The sequence below is a fragment of the Acanthopagrus latus genome, chromosome 9 (assembly GCF_904848185.1).
Source record: "Acanthopagrus latus isolate v.2019 chromosome 9, fAcaLat1.1, whole genome shotgun sequence".
Lineage (NCBI taxonomy): Eukaryota > Metazoa > Chordata > Actinopteri > Spariformes > Sparidae > Acanthopagrus > Acanthopagrus latus.
The window spans coordinates 20,985,195-21,000,066 of record NC_051047.1 but is presented as its reverse complement, the minus strand read 5'-3'; the positions used below and the strand labels follow the sequence as shown (position 1 = coordinate 21,000,066).

The 14,872-nt window shown below is 42.0% G+C and overlaps 1 protein-coding gene across 2 annotated transcripts in view; it reads left to right on the top strand.

Annotated features, from left to right (window-relative positions):
- Positions 1-14,872, top strand: part of dars1 (aspartyl-tRNA synthetase 1) — a 35,146-nt gene that overhangs the window by 14,918 nt on the left and 5,356 nt on the right. The window contains exons 7-12 of one of the 2 annotated variants that reach the window (XM_037109044.1): positions 1,111-1,213; positions 2,395-2,475; positions 4,807-4,866; positions 8,368-8,479; positions 11,781-11,915; positions 13,688-13,835. In XM_037109044.1, the coding sequence (XP_036964939.1) occupies positions 1,111-1,213; positions 2,395-2,475; positions 4,807-4,866; positions 8,368-8,479; positions 11,781-11,915; positions 13,688-13,835 (639 nt within the window). Of the gene's footprint in view, positions 1-1,034; positions 1,214-2,394; positions 2,476-4,806; positions 4,867-8,367; positions 8,480-11,780; positions 11,916-13,687; positions 13,836-14,872 lie in introns of both variants that reach the window. The other variant, XM_037109045.1, reaches the window with a different exon arrangement.

Below are 14,872 nucleotides of genomic sequence, written 5' to 3'. Positions count from 1 at the left end.
TTGGCACAATATCATACTGCATGCCTAGTGGGTCATGATGCTGACGACATTAACTCTTTTTAAAGAGTTAAAATTTGATATTGAGTGATGAGACATTTTTCATTACTCAGCAGCACAGAGGCGCTTTGGTCCGTGCCATAACATTGAAGTGTGATGCCCAGCCCTACAATTGGGACATACTACTTCTTCGTAACATTGTGTCTTGAACTTTGACCCTGTACATTTGTCACATTCTGTTTCACGAAATGGGAAGTAAAAAGAAAATTTATGCAGCCAATGCACTGTCATCTGTCTGTGCTCTCACGGCAGCTTAGTCAGCGTGATGTATCTTCTGCTTCTCAGAGGATTGTGGGTCAGAACAGGCAGATAAGTAGGTATAAAGCACAACCACATGGCATACAATGATACAATACGTATTGGGTCATACTAAACACTTACCTTGCATTCACAATGATATGCTAGCTTTGGTCTTGGGAAGTAGCCTTGGTCACCTCTGGCCCCAAACAAAACAAGATGGTGATGAGACTTCAAAATAGTTTTGCCACAAACCAATAGGTTAACTCACAGTGGCGACATCTGCTCCTTATATAGTCTGAGATCTCAAGTGAGTAAAATTGTGGTTTGATGGTGCATTCTTTTGTGCTATTACATACCAGACCACCAAATTTGTTAAAAGTGAGCTGTCTGGAAACCTTTTCTACCCTGCTGCATCATGTTAATCTGAGCGTAGTGAAAGTTGACGTGTGTTAAACCGAGAAATGGTTTTGTTAGGGATGCCACAAGCCTGTGTGGTCTCTCTACTTGGCCTCTCCCCCTGCCCCCCAGTAAGTAAAAGTAGTTGCAGCAGCCATATTTTTAGGATGTGATGCAATACGAAGAAGTAAGAAACTTCTTGCTGTCACCCCAACACGCTAACCCCAAATCACCTACCTATATCCCACACTCCCCCCCCGCTCCACTTCACACCATGAAAAATGAAAGCGCTCGCCTGTGAGCATCAGTCACAGTTTAATGGAAATATTGTTCTCACGCAGCAGGCCGCCCACACAGAGGAGTTTGTTTTCTAAGTGTGATGTGTTTACGCTCCACCCTCCCAACTGTCCCCCCCAGCATCACCAAGGAGAGCATCGTAGACGTGGAGGCGTCGGTGAGGAAAGTGGAGCAAAAGATCGAGAGCTGTTCCCAGCAGGACGTGGAGCTGCACATCGAGAGGGTGTGTATACTTTCACTGCAGTCATCAAACAGGCACACACACACACACACACACACACACACTCGGGAATGAAAACACACATGCCCATACCAAGATAAAACACACAAATATGTACATTTTGCCTTCAAACACACACATATGCGCTCAGATGAGGGATAATCCACAATTCACGTCATTTAAGCAGGTGAGAACACATCCTCTCATCTAGCAACTACACAGGTGTCATGAAAGTATGTAAACACCCACGCACAGTAAAGCGCACTCAGCATTTATCTCTTCACTCAACACAGTACATAATCATTCGTTACCCCAAAACATCCTGGTCCTGGTCTTGTTTCTGCCCGGCATTATCGGCTCCTAGGTGATCTGATCACAAGTCTAAGTATGTCAGTTCACATTGGAATGCGTCTCCACATGGGTCTCTAGTGACAACTTGTCAACAGATGTCACTTCTCCGCAACATATGCAAATAAACATGTTCAATATTTCTGTTTTCTACTGATAGCTTTACTTGATACTTAAAGGTGTACATTTTAAGAGGGGTATTATTGATTCTTATTCCAAACTAGTCAGACATGGACACTTTGGGATTGTAGGTCGGCCGCCGTCATCACCCTAAAAGCATCACTATTGGGAATGAGACTCAAAAAAACGCCTTAAGTAATCGCTTCCTTCTGCTAACTGTAGCTGCCGTAAATTTGTTAGCTCAGTTAGCCATGCAGCTGGCTCTCCTCTTAGCTTTGAGCTTGAATAAATTACGTATGACAAACACCCACTCTTTGTTCATAGAAAGAAGACTGATAAACTGAAAAACTGAAGAAGAGCCAGAGGACGAGTTACATGCATACTCATCCATGAGAATCTTCTTGTTGTTTCACACTTGCATATGTCGCGGTCGGCATGTAAATGAGTACGCACATCAAATTATGCACAACCCCTCAGATGCTCTCTCTTAAAAAGAAGAACACAAAAAAACAACATGTAGGTGATTGTTTGTAGCACAACAGCCCACTCGTTTTAGCCTGTTAGCAGCAGCAGTTAGTCATTCACTGTCTTTCACTTTGACTTCTTCATTTTGTGTGTGGCCTTTTGGTACTTTCCATTGTCTGAACATCTGATGGAAACGTTGGTGGCTTGTCACCCTCTGAATTTTAATGCTCTCTGTTTCTTCCCCCTCTCAGATTTTTGTCATCAGCCAGGCAGAGCCTCGTCTTCCCCTGCAGCTGGAGGATGCCGTCAGGCCTGATGGTGAAGGGGAAGAGGTGAGGAATGGACAGATGTAGGTGTGGATGAGAGGGCATGGACAGTGGATCCTCTGCTATGCCATTTCCTCCTGCTAATGTGAAGTGCTGGCTGACACCCAGAGGCTGATCTTATCCCGTTTTTTCAATCAAACAGTGAACTGCAGTTCACACCCATTGTAGGGGCATTTAGCGCCATTAGGTGTGTGATTAAGTCCCTATTAAGGATCTATTATGTGTTGTGTTTTGACTGAAAGAGAAAATCAAAGCACCAACAATCTGAGGAACTTGGAATAGGATGAAGCTCTGTGGTGATACATTCTTAAGGTGAAACCTTTTACTGTCTGGTGAAAAGAGCTGGCGTGTAATATCTATCACATCTCTCTGTCTCAGCCAGATAAAAAAAATGACTCTAGACTTTGCTTTGATTGAAAAGTTCTGGCTGCAACTTTGACGTGTGAGAAACAGGAACTGACTCTCAGTGTGTGGGAGAGAAAAACTCCACTGTTAAAGACTCATGGGCAGCTTTGGTCTATACGATATACAATGACAATGACATGATAAACACTTAAGCCTTAATTTATCCGTAAAGTTTGTATTAAAAGCATATCCCTGCATGAACTCACTCTGTCTTTCATGGAGTGAAAATGTCATTAGGGAGAAAAGAGATTTGTGTTTTTTGGCAGACTTGAGGATTGGGTAATTAAACCAGGTTGAATTAAACAAGTTCAAGAGCAGAATGGCTCCCACTGATTAACATCACATTCACTGAATAACATCACTGCATCTGCCTCGGCCCTCTCGGTGCAATCTGTGATTTCATCACACACCGTTTATAAGAGCCGGCAGCTGGGGTTTAGGGAGCCTCCTGAATTCCAATTAAGGAGATTTGTGCATCGATGCTGAATCATTTGAGAGAATCGTGATTCATTTAAGAAGTCATTATTTTTCCCACCCACAGTTTAGGTGGTTATTAATGGTTATTAAACTTTGAGCCTTCTGTTTTTGGGTGTGAATTGCTGGCTGAGCAGCAAGTCGGTTTGATACACGAGTGATTCAGTTCACAACAGAATAGTGTTTTTGGGGTTTGAAATTCACCTTCGTAAATTTGGAAACAGTGTGTAGTATCGAAACTTGTACAATCATTCAAGATCCGGTGTTATGGTGGCATGCAGAGGCGAGGCTGCAGAGGGAAAACAATTAAACACTTGTTTTGTGTGTGTGTTTTCTTGGCTATTATAGAAACATGGCGGCGCAACGCGGTGGAAGAGGACTTGCTCCACCTATAGATATAACAGATAATAATTTATTAGGTAACACCAATACAACCATTTTTTGTTTCAAGTGAAAACATAATTATGAACATCATATTCAATTTAAATCCCCCTGAATCCCTTATGATGAGCTCTATGATAGATTACATCGAACATCAATTTTTGCTGACAATTTTTGCTTGTTTGGGAAATGCTGAAATCAGTACTTTAAGATTATGGTATTTTGTTCTCGAGGGGAAAAAAACCTGATGACAGAGTTATTGAGGTGTATTCTTTTAAAGAATCTCCATTTGCTGAATTCAACACTTTTGAAACCTTTTTATCAACAGATTTAAGCCGCTGAGTCAACGTAAAGAGTAATGGGTGGTAGGGAATGAGTTGTCACACCTCAACAACTGTGGATATCCATATCAAAAGCCACACTAACATCTCTTTCTACATGTGTTATAAGAAAATCAATATCTGGGTCCCACCATACCAGAGACAGCTGACAGCTCATCCGTGTTTATCCAGTAAGCCAATCTCTGCAGCTGCAGCAGCAGCAGCTTCCCAGGTGTTTTCTGTTGGGATTTAACATGTCAGTCACACACTTGTCGCAGCACCTGCTCTCCCGGGAGACACAGGCCTTAACAGTCCCGTCTATCTGACTGTCTGCCCGTCTAACCTTTTGTCCCTCTGCATGGGGCTATTTGGAGCAGGATGTAGCTTCGCAGGCTATTAGCTCAAACCCCAGTGGATCCTGTGAGGAAGCCTAACATCCACGACCCTGGAAGCAGTGGTTCCTTTTTGCGCTGAAACATTTATTCTCTCATTTTCTTTTTGAATTTTCTCTGTTACCTCACATTGCAGATGTGTATTGTTGCCGTTGACCCTGCAATAATTGCACCAAGGAACAAAGCATCTGTCCTTTTTTTTAATGTGCTGCTGTTACAGCTGTTACACAAAATGGTTCTAAAAAAGCATTTACACATCACTGACTTCAGAAACACACCATGAAAAGAACAGAACGGGACACATTGTAGATTTCATAGTTGGAGGGTTTGTGTGATGTGATCATGTTTTTTTTGTTTGCCCTCAGGAAGGCAGAGCCACAGTCAACCAGGACACCAAGCTGGACAACAGGGTGATTGATCTCAGGGTAAGTCGCTACCAGAAGATGGAGCTTTGTTTGTGTGTGTGAATTAGTCTCAGTGCATCTATTCTTGCAAGTGTTCATATTTGAGTCTTGTGCAGTTTTCTGGCACCATGAAAGAAGCTGGTACCGTAGTTGATATATTTCAGGCCGCTCCTGTTTAAATTTGCCTTTTGTGGGCTAGTAATCCAGCATTAATATCAAAATTGTTAGATTCATCACCCTTTTTGTTAGACTAATCTCTTTTTCTCACATTTTATCTCGGAATACAGAAACTGAAAACCGTTAGAGGAGAAATGTAAGCCAGTTCCGTCCATTAAAGAAAAAAGCGGACAACCTTTAAGCCACGGTGATTATTTTGAAGTGCAACACCAACCGCTGCACCCCTAAAATGAAAAAGACACTGTCTGTGATTTAGCGGGCTGATTCTATATGTCTTTTGTGGTGTGGGAGATGTGCTAAACCTATGCGAGCAGCAGTGGAGGCCGAGCCACAAAGCGTCTCATTGTTTTGATCTGCGTCTCCCACGTGTATGATGCGGCAGGCAGGAAGGCACTCGCACCGCAGCACAGAGCCATGTAGCTCACATGCCTCACAACAACACCTGTTTCTGTAACACTGTGCTTTTTGGGCTCATGGTCGAGGGTCTGTCATCAGCTTTGCACTTAAGAGCCCGGTGAAGCTATAAAGTGGTTCCCACACTGACAGACAGACACTCCAAAAGGGAACCATAAACCACCTCCAATAATAAGTTGGTTCCTAAGGAAGTCCCTTTGTAACATGAGGTGCTCCACATTGAACACAAAGTGGAAAAGGTTACTTGTATTCATTTTAATTTAGATCGCCTTGAGCCAGATGTTCAGTCAGACATGACTAGTCAGTTAGTTGGTGTCAAGTCGAGACAAAGCGTGTTTCCCGACAGCTATTTTATCCTGACATTTAAACTTAAAGGGCCACTCCACCAACTTTACATGTGATGGTGTCTTTAGGGTCTTTAGTGGCCCCAAAGGAGGCGGCTTGTAATCTGATACATGTAGGCGCCAGGTTTTGAAAAGCAGGCCACTGGTCTATCATTGCACCTCCTCTTTAACACCGGCTCACTCATGATAGACAAACAACTGATAGAAATCAACAAAGCAGAACCAGAGATATCAACTTTTCACCAGCTTCCTCTGGAGCCACAAAGGCTCGGTACTTCTTCTCCACATATGCAGTAATCCTCCCCAAGACCTGTGAATTCACTTTAATGTGTAAAGCTGGTGGAGTTACCCTTTAAATTTAAACTTGGTCTAAATGAATGATCTACAAGTGAGAAGACACGAAGAGTCAGGATTAAACACAATTTAATCTATGAGGTTAAACATTTTCCCAAAAAAACACAGTTTAAGCAACAACACAGAGAAAACTACATTTCAGTGTAAATTATGACAACATATGTCATTTAAGTGTGTACATGAGTAAAATAAAAACTAGAATGGCACGCAGTTAAGCGCATACCTCCGCCAAGGCCCAACAGTCCCCTTTAATTCAATCCAGCATAATCCAATATCAAATAAAACATGTTTAAACCTGCTAGATCCAGATGGTCATCAACATCCTCGCATTATTCCCTGAGAAGTCGATGAAAACATTGAAAGAAAGTTGTAGAAAGTGAGAAAAATATTCTGGATCTGTTCCTTCATCTGGATCAGCTCCAAAATTGATGGGGTCTATTCTGGGCTTTTTTTTTTTTTTTTTTTGTAATCCTGCTGACGAAACAACCAACAAATGGACACGGGAGAAACATAACCTCCTTGGCACCTCAGTTTTGTAGACTTATATATACTGCTCATAACAGCCAGCCGACGCTCAAGTGTACCACATGTTTTGCTCTTTGAGTAGGCATTTTTTCCACCAAATCTGTTATTTTTTTGACTATTTTGTATGCCTAAAAGTAGTGTAAGTACGGCTACAAATTTGTTTGCATAAAAACGTTCAGGCAAGAAAAAGAATAATATAAGAACATATCAGATAAATTATTCAGTGTGTTCAAACTCTTACATGCTTTCAAACGAGCCCCAAACCAAGCCTGTACTCGACATGGTTGAACAACAGCTTTAAGGTGACTTTGGGCTGGACTGCATTAGGAATAAGAAGGGGTTAAGCTCACATGAGATTAAAAGGGCAATAAATCATCACCTTTAAGGATTTGGAGCAAGTTCTCCCATAACACCGCTAATTACCTGTTTTACTGATGTTTAGTAATTCAGACAAAGGCGGAGGGGCTTGACACGCAACACTCAAATAACAGTGTGCACCATGTCTACAACAGAGAATCCACTTGTTCATGTTTCTGAAGAGATATCAACTGTGACTGATTTACTAGTAAGACTAATGAAGGAGTGAACTTTTTGGCTTCGAAATTTGCCTGCGGTGGATCAGCACCACAGGCGGTTTTCCTGCCATGTCTCTGCGCCACTGAGAGGCTTAAAGTTCAGTTGTATATCATATTGGCTCCACCAAAGGAAGTGCCAGTTTGAGAATCAACGAAATGCCACCCACCCACCCACTTTGACACCTACTCACTGGAGAAGTGCTGCACACAGGAGAAGGAGGGGCTTTTAAATTTTTGAATGCGGTCTTGCAGGTTTTAGGTTGGTTTCCCAGCTTTACTGTGGGGCACAGCCCAACCTGTGACACGCGACACAAATGAGTCAGTTTTACGGTTGGCTTGGTTCATTTGGTTCACTGGTTTTATAAAGATATTTTTGTTTCAAAGCAGGAAAATTAGACATTTTTTCTACACTTCCTCTTTTTTGCAAACTATTCAGATTGGAGCTGACGGAGAAAAAAAAAAAAAAAGGTTCAGCCAGACAGCCCTGAAGCATTGTCTGCTAGATTAATGAGCCTGACAGTGTTCAAACATTATCACATTCCCATTGTGCCAACTATTAGTCAGAGGAGGGCCCCGTCAGGACCGGGCAGGCACTAGAGAGGGGGGAAAAAAGGGCGAAATGAACCTTTTAATTAACCTGTGCATTGAAAGGACCAGAGCCTGTCGTCATGAAAATGTATAATAACTGGAGCTGAAAGCCAGTAAAGCTCAATTGATGAAATCTCGTGGTCATCTGAGATGAGTCAGGCGACAGAGCATGTGAAAGCCTCAGAGAACACTCCCTAAAAATCGGCCAACTGTTGCAGTTTTGGGGGTTTCACAGTAATCTCCTGATTTAGTTAGAGTAGTTTTCCTCCCCGCCTTAGTTTCAGTATTTACATTGATAATGATAGGTTTACAGCTCCTGGGGCTGTTTGCGGGGTTTGAATGCTCGTCTTTCCCCTGCCAGCAAATAAATGTTTCACTCTTCGTGTCAGGAGTGGCATGAACAGAAATTGGCAGTCTTGCTTTCACACATCTGTTCTGATTGTGTAACAAATTAAATGAATCACGCTAAGTGTGGTAATGCCTCTCTGTGTGGTTTTGTGTGTGTGTGTTTGTTTGTGTGTGTGCATGTGTGTCCCCGCTCACAGACGACCACCAGCCAGGCCATCTTTCGCCTGCAGTCGGGAGTGTGCCAGCTCTTCAGGGACACCCTCACCAAAAAGGGCTTTGTGGAGATCCAGACCCCGAAAATCATATCAGGTACAAACACACTCGGCGTGAGATCTCAAGTGGGGCAGAATCGACGTGACACAAACACACAGTTTAGTCACTTTTGATTAGACATTTCAGTAGCTTGTTTCCATGTCACCGCCCACAGGTGTCCTGTGAGTCATCATGCGACAGTTTGTAGGGTTGACTTCCTGTATGTGCTGTCTATGTCCAGGCTCAGTTGTTTCTCACACAAACAGTTTCACAGAGTAACTGAGAGTTTCTGAACCCAGACACAGTCCAGCACGTCTGACAAGAAGATGTTGAAAATAGTTTTATTGTTTTTCAACCCATCAGGATTTTAATACGGCCCGCTGGGAATTCCGAGGCATTTGCCGACTCCCACGTCAGCTCCTCTGCTCTCACATTTTCACACATCGCCTTTTTCTAATTTGACAGGGGAGAACTCCCTTAAGCTCCCACCCTGAAGACCTTATCCCACTTCACCGAAAGAAGGGAAAACACGAACAGAAATCTTCTCACCGAAATTCAGAGGACACCATTGTTTTGAGCGCGTGTCTCTTATCCTGGAAATTAATTCTCAGCATCAGGCGAGAGAGATTATTTGGTGTTCCACATGTACACAGTTTACCTTGTGAAAGCCTCTCTCGCTCTTTAGCTCTTAAAGCCTTGAAAGAAATGCTTGGTAAACTATACAGCAAGTGGTGGGAACATGACTTAATCTGATACCATCCAACTACGATTGTTTTGAATCAGAATAGATGAGTGGAGATTCTTTGTTTTTCTCACGACACAGTCTTATACGCATATGTCCACAGCCTCCCACGTGCCTCTCAGGTTTGCACTGTGGCGTAAGCTGTAACACTCTCGCTTCCTCTTTTCTTCAAGAGCCAATGATATCCACTCAGCCTGGCATGATCTAAATTCAAAACTGCCGCTCTTTTTTATTTTGGCGGCACCTGCAAATGAACACTGCTCTTTTTTTGCAGAAACCACATCTTCCTGTCTGCCAACACCCATGTAGCACGTTCAGTGCACAGAACATACCGTGTGAACACCCACCCTACTTTTGACGGCATGAGAATATCAGATAAATACCCTCTGACGTCTGTGTCGAATAGGGAACCGCAGATGAGTTATGTAACGCTGACCTATCTTATATAATTCTGTTTTTGTTTTGTTTTGGAAAAACATGCCAGGCAACTATGTGTACTGTTTTTTTTATTGGAGAACTGTTTCAAATCAATTACTTTTATTGACTGCTATTGACTTTTGTCAGCAGTCTAAAAGTCTGTGGGACACTTCGGCTGGCCCGACGCTATCAAAGAAATATTCGTCTTCTCTTTAAGGATTAGGGAGCACATACTTACCTTTAACTAGCTGCTGATAAGAATGTATATAAGTTGTATGTTGGCTCTTTATCAGTCATCATTAAAACACACACAACCCTGTTGTCCATGGCCATATTCTATTGCGCACTTGGCCATTAGCTGAGAGATCTGACTCAATAAACTCCTACTTACTGCCTTTTGATGGTAAATAAGGAAGTTGTTGTACATGACTTACAATATCCTGTGTTTATAGTGTCCTTATAGCTCTACATTTCGTGTCACCAGTAATTTGACTCTTATTAACCCACACACTCGTGAATTAGTCATGAAAAAGACCTCACTTTAGAATGGAGGACACATTCTGTGTCTAGAGTCAACACAACAGTGTTGTGTTACTTAAAGTGGCAATAGTTTAGTTTTTCTGCTTCAGCAAATCACAAAGTAAATGATGTTGGCACAGTGTAGTAGATATAGAATAATGAAACCATCAACATGTGGATTTGTTCCATATAAACCCCCATCATTATGCAATTTAATCTCCCGGGAAAAATGAATGTTTACTGGCGATCAAGTCAGGTTGGCAGCCCGGCAACAGTTCTATTATAGGCTAGATGATTGAAATAACCAAGTTTTGTCCTGTGTTATGGTTTCATGACTGAGGAAAAGAGATACAATCCAGTTGCCTTTGCTAGAGCGGGGCGAACAATAATACCACTTGGAAACGCTAGCGGGGGGGAGGGGGGGGGAGTTGTCCGTTGCCACTTAAGAGCAGATCATATTTATGAAGTGTTATTAAAGAAGAATAACTATTCCTCTGAAACTAACACTTTATGAGGGCTGTCCAGAGCCAAGCATATTAAGATTGTAATTCATGCTCAGAAACATCTGTACTTACTATCACTAAAATTGGGAAGTATTCAAAGGAAAAATCTTAGTTAATGACCTAGAATCCATTCATGCAGAATAAGGCATTAAATAATTGAAGCCAGTATGCTACAGTTAGAGGCTTTGTGTAAAGATTTGTAGCAATTTACGTGTTTTAATCACTTTTTACTGGCCATATGAGTGGATTGTGACATGACATGAAAGAATGAGACCTTCTGCGTCTCTCATGACTTAGTCTTTTTACTTTAAGTGTGTGCTACAGCTGCCCTTACAAAGTAAATACAGTAATTTGCAGCATGCATACAATTGGGACATAATATCTCATCATGACAGTGTGCCTTGAACTTCGACCCTCTTGCTCCTATATCCGTCTCAGCCTTAGCACCAAATTTTGTCATATAAAGAACATAGTACTTACATTTAAAATGTGCTTTCATCTGTCAATGCCGTGTCCGTCATTCTGTCAAGTGTTTACGCTCCCACGGCTGCGGTTTATAGTTGCGTGGATTAATATTTCTTCCCGCATCCTTTTTTTTAAAACCTCACTTCCACATGGGCTAAGATATTGGTTACGAAACAAATGCGTGATCATATGTCATTACACTTTCACACACTTGAAAGCACTACTTCACAGGGAACCTAACTCCCGCAGAGTCACGGAACACGTAGCGCCACTTACAAACCCTACTTCGCTGTTTTCTTCTCTGCAATTAATAAACGTGTATCAGCCAGCTTCCCAGGCTCTGCACAGCAACACGACTGATTCCCACTGTGCTTGTATTGCTTTCTGAACATAATATAACAGTGTTTCTTTCAGAGGCATCTTGGTTATGCAGACAATTCATGGTTTTGTTCAATGATTAAACTTATCCTGTCCATATTCTTATTGTCAGACAGAAAACTGTTAGTGTAAACTGGCCATTTGAAGTTCTAGTTGAAACGTCTACCAAGGTTGTAAGTATCATTATCAGGTCAGGGCGAGGAGTCCTCCATACAAAGTGGACTCAGGTGTATCTGTCAAAACCTTATCAGCCCCAGCAGTGAATGGTCATTTTGTTCCACGGGGCAGTAAGCACCTCATTTTGTGTCTAAATGTTGTCCCTATTCACTTCCAGCTGCCAGTGAGGGTGGAGCGAACGTCTTCACGGTGTCCTACTTCAAAACCAGTGCCTACCTGGCCCAGTCCCCGCAGCTCTACAAGCAGATGTGCATCTGTGCTGACTTTGACAAAGTCTTCTGTGTGGGTCCAGGTAAGCCTGCCTCCCATCTGTCCCCTTGCACATTTCATTCACTTATGGGAAATGGCAAAACGAGCGACAAGAGTCTCGTGGAAACTCTGGACCCCAAAATGGCGCCAAGTGCATTTAGACTGTTAAAATTTCACAGACCTCCCTCTGTTGCTTTCACCGTGGTCAGAGCAGCTGTGCAGATTAGCGTGTTAGTGACACAAAGGGGCTTGTAAAGGACTTTATGGTGCTGTGCTCGGTTTACGAGAACCTGCAGCTCCTTCGGTAAGCAAACACTGCCACCATCTGATTTGAAGATACAGTATATAGTATGACACAAAACAACATGCGAAAATACAAAACTTTCTTTTCAATTTGCTGCTTGTATCTGATTTAAGGTGAAACACGATCTTTCACAGAGATAGAAATAAAACATCTGGGAGAAGAAAGCACATTCGGTATTCCACTGACCAGGCCGAGGTCTTTGTTTGCTTCACTGTAGCTCCACCGGAGAAATCAAAGGGCTTAAGGTCATCACTGCTTCTAAAGCAACAATGTATTCACCGCCGTTGCCTTAGTTACGGTCGTGCCCATTCAGCAAGTGAGGAGAATAACCTCTCCTCGAAATTTCAGGGGGCCAGAAGCACTGTGTTAAAATGCTGCCTCCACAGCTATGGTGCCATCGTCTAAAATCAGCTTAAGAGGTCTGCTAGGGAACAACCAGGTGCAAACACAAGGCTGGTGTTAGACACAGAGGAGCAGATGCTGTGTTCCTTATGTTTGGAGTTGTTTTCTCTTTTTTTTTTTTTCCTGTGGTTGTTTCTCTAACTGTATGCACAGGGTCAGATGTATAAAACCATGTAGGCTCCAGTCTAAACTTCTGTGTGCATACAAAAAAAAAAGCACAAATATGCGTGTCTGGATTCATAAACCCGAACATGTGCATGGTTGCGTTATACAAATCTCAGTCATTGTGAAATTGAGTGCATGTCCACGTGCCTGATTTCCATTCCATTGAGCCGTATTTGAATGTAGACACACCTTAAATCAGCTGTTTGCATGCATGTGGAAAGACCGCTCCACCAGTCTGAAGACCTGTAGATTTAAAAAAAAAAAAAAAAAAAAAAAAAACAAAGAAAGAAAGAAGACGCCCAATTTTTCACATTAGCAAGGCCAAGAGCAGTCACTCATATATGCAACCACAATGCACACCTTAGGATAATTATATGTTGATTACCTTTGCCAAGAAGGTTATGTATTTAACCCCTGTGTCCATCAGTTGGTTTGTCAGCATGATTACAAAAAAGTACTAAAACTCCACCTTGTAAGCATTTCCTGGCCATTAAATACTTTATCGTGAAGCACAAAGCGGCCAATTAACAAATATCTTTAAGGAAACGGTATACTCTGAATAAAATTGCAATGATATACTAGGAAATTATTAACTAAAGTTATGTGATGTCCTCTCATCCAACGTTTTGAAAAGACAACCAACACAGGCTGTTACTCACAAATGCTTTGTTATAATTGTTCATGTAGATTTAATGACTGAGAGGTTAAAGTCAAAGAATTATAACGAGTATAACAGTCTGGTGAGTTTAAAAAATGATATCACTTTACTGTAATGTAGCTTTTAAAACCAGGAAATACAACACAAGACGATAAACAGTCTCATATCATGGTAACGATGTGATATCGATATTTCACCCAACCCTGAATAACTGATTGAAAGGCCACTTTTCCTCTACATCCATTTTCTTTATTAAGACTTCGATATCAAATCTGCATCATTTCAGTTTTCAGGGCCGAGGACTCCAACACCCACCGTCACTTGACCGAGTTTGTCGGTCTGGATATTGAGATGGCCTTCAGCTACCATTACCACGAGGTGATCGAGTCCATCACCGACACCATGGTGCAGATCTTCAAGGGCCTGAGAGACAAGTGAGATTAACATTCATCCAGTCGAGCTTTTCTGGGACTTTGACAGTTCACTTGATATTTGTTATGCTCAAACTTTCTGTGAGTTAAAGGTGACCAAAAGTTGACTCATGCCACAGAGGCTCAAGTTCTGTTTTCCTGCATATCTCAAGCAGTGAATTTTGACAGGATCAATTTTAGGGTAGGAAATTCAGCGCAGGGCAGAAAGTTAAGATATTGTATTTACAAGCAAAGCCATTTCTGCTGTTTTCAGCTGTGAATATTAAACACTGTCAGCTGCTGCTGTGGGCGCTGTTTAAAGTCAGTGACTTTCACTCACTCTGCCTGCAAGAAGATGTTATGATGTGGCTTTATTGCCTCTTAGTGGTGTGAATCAGCACTGCAGGTGAAAAGAGCTGTTGCTGCAGAATGATTGGATTGAAGTCGGCGGTGGTTAACGCTCTTTACAAGCAACTTTTCTGGCTACAGCAGTAGTTTTTGGCATTAACGGCTTGATATAGATGTAGATTTTCTCACCAGTGTGAGCTGCTGAAGAAATGAGTAAGAAGAGCCTCCTCAGCTCTCACACAGGCCGGATAAGGGATAGATCTTAAAACTAGTAATCGTCCTCAGCTTGTTTGCTGACCTCAAGCAGCTGCTTGCAAAACAGTCTAAGGTTGTAAAAGCCCTAATTTCATCATTAATTCTGATTATTATGACACAGAAATCTACTTCCCATTATACTAGGCGCCAAACTACTTACGTAAACCCAAGAGAATTGACAAAGACGAGCTTCTGTGCTCTAATGAAACTAATTCTTTTCTTTTTTTTAAAGCAGTTGTTGTGATGAAGAAGGGAAATTTAGGGAGACTTGGGTGATGAGGTGATGAGCATTTATTAAGAAGGGTAGAAGGGGCTTTTTATGGGACAGACCATGTCATGTAAAAAACCCAAGACAAGACAATAAACTAAATGTCTAGGAGATGCACTGTTCCAAAGAAGGGTCATGTTAGTTTCACACCAGATTAGATGCTGTTGACTGAGTTTTACACTTTTACTGT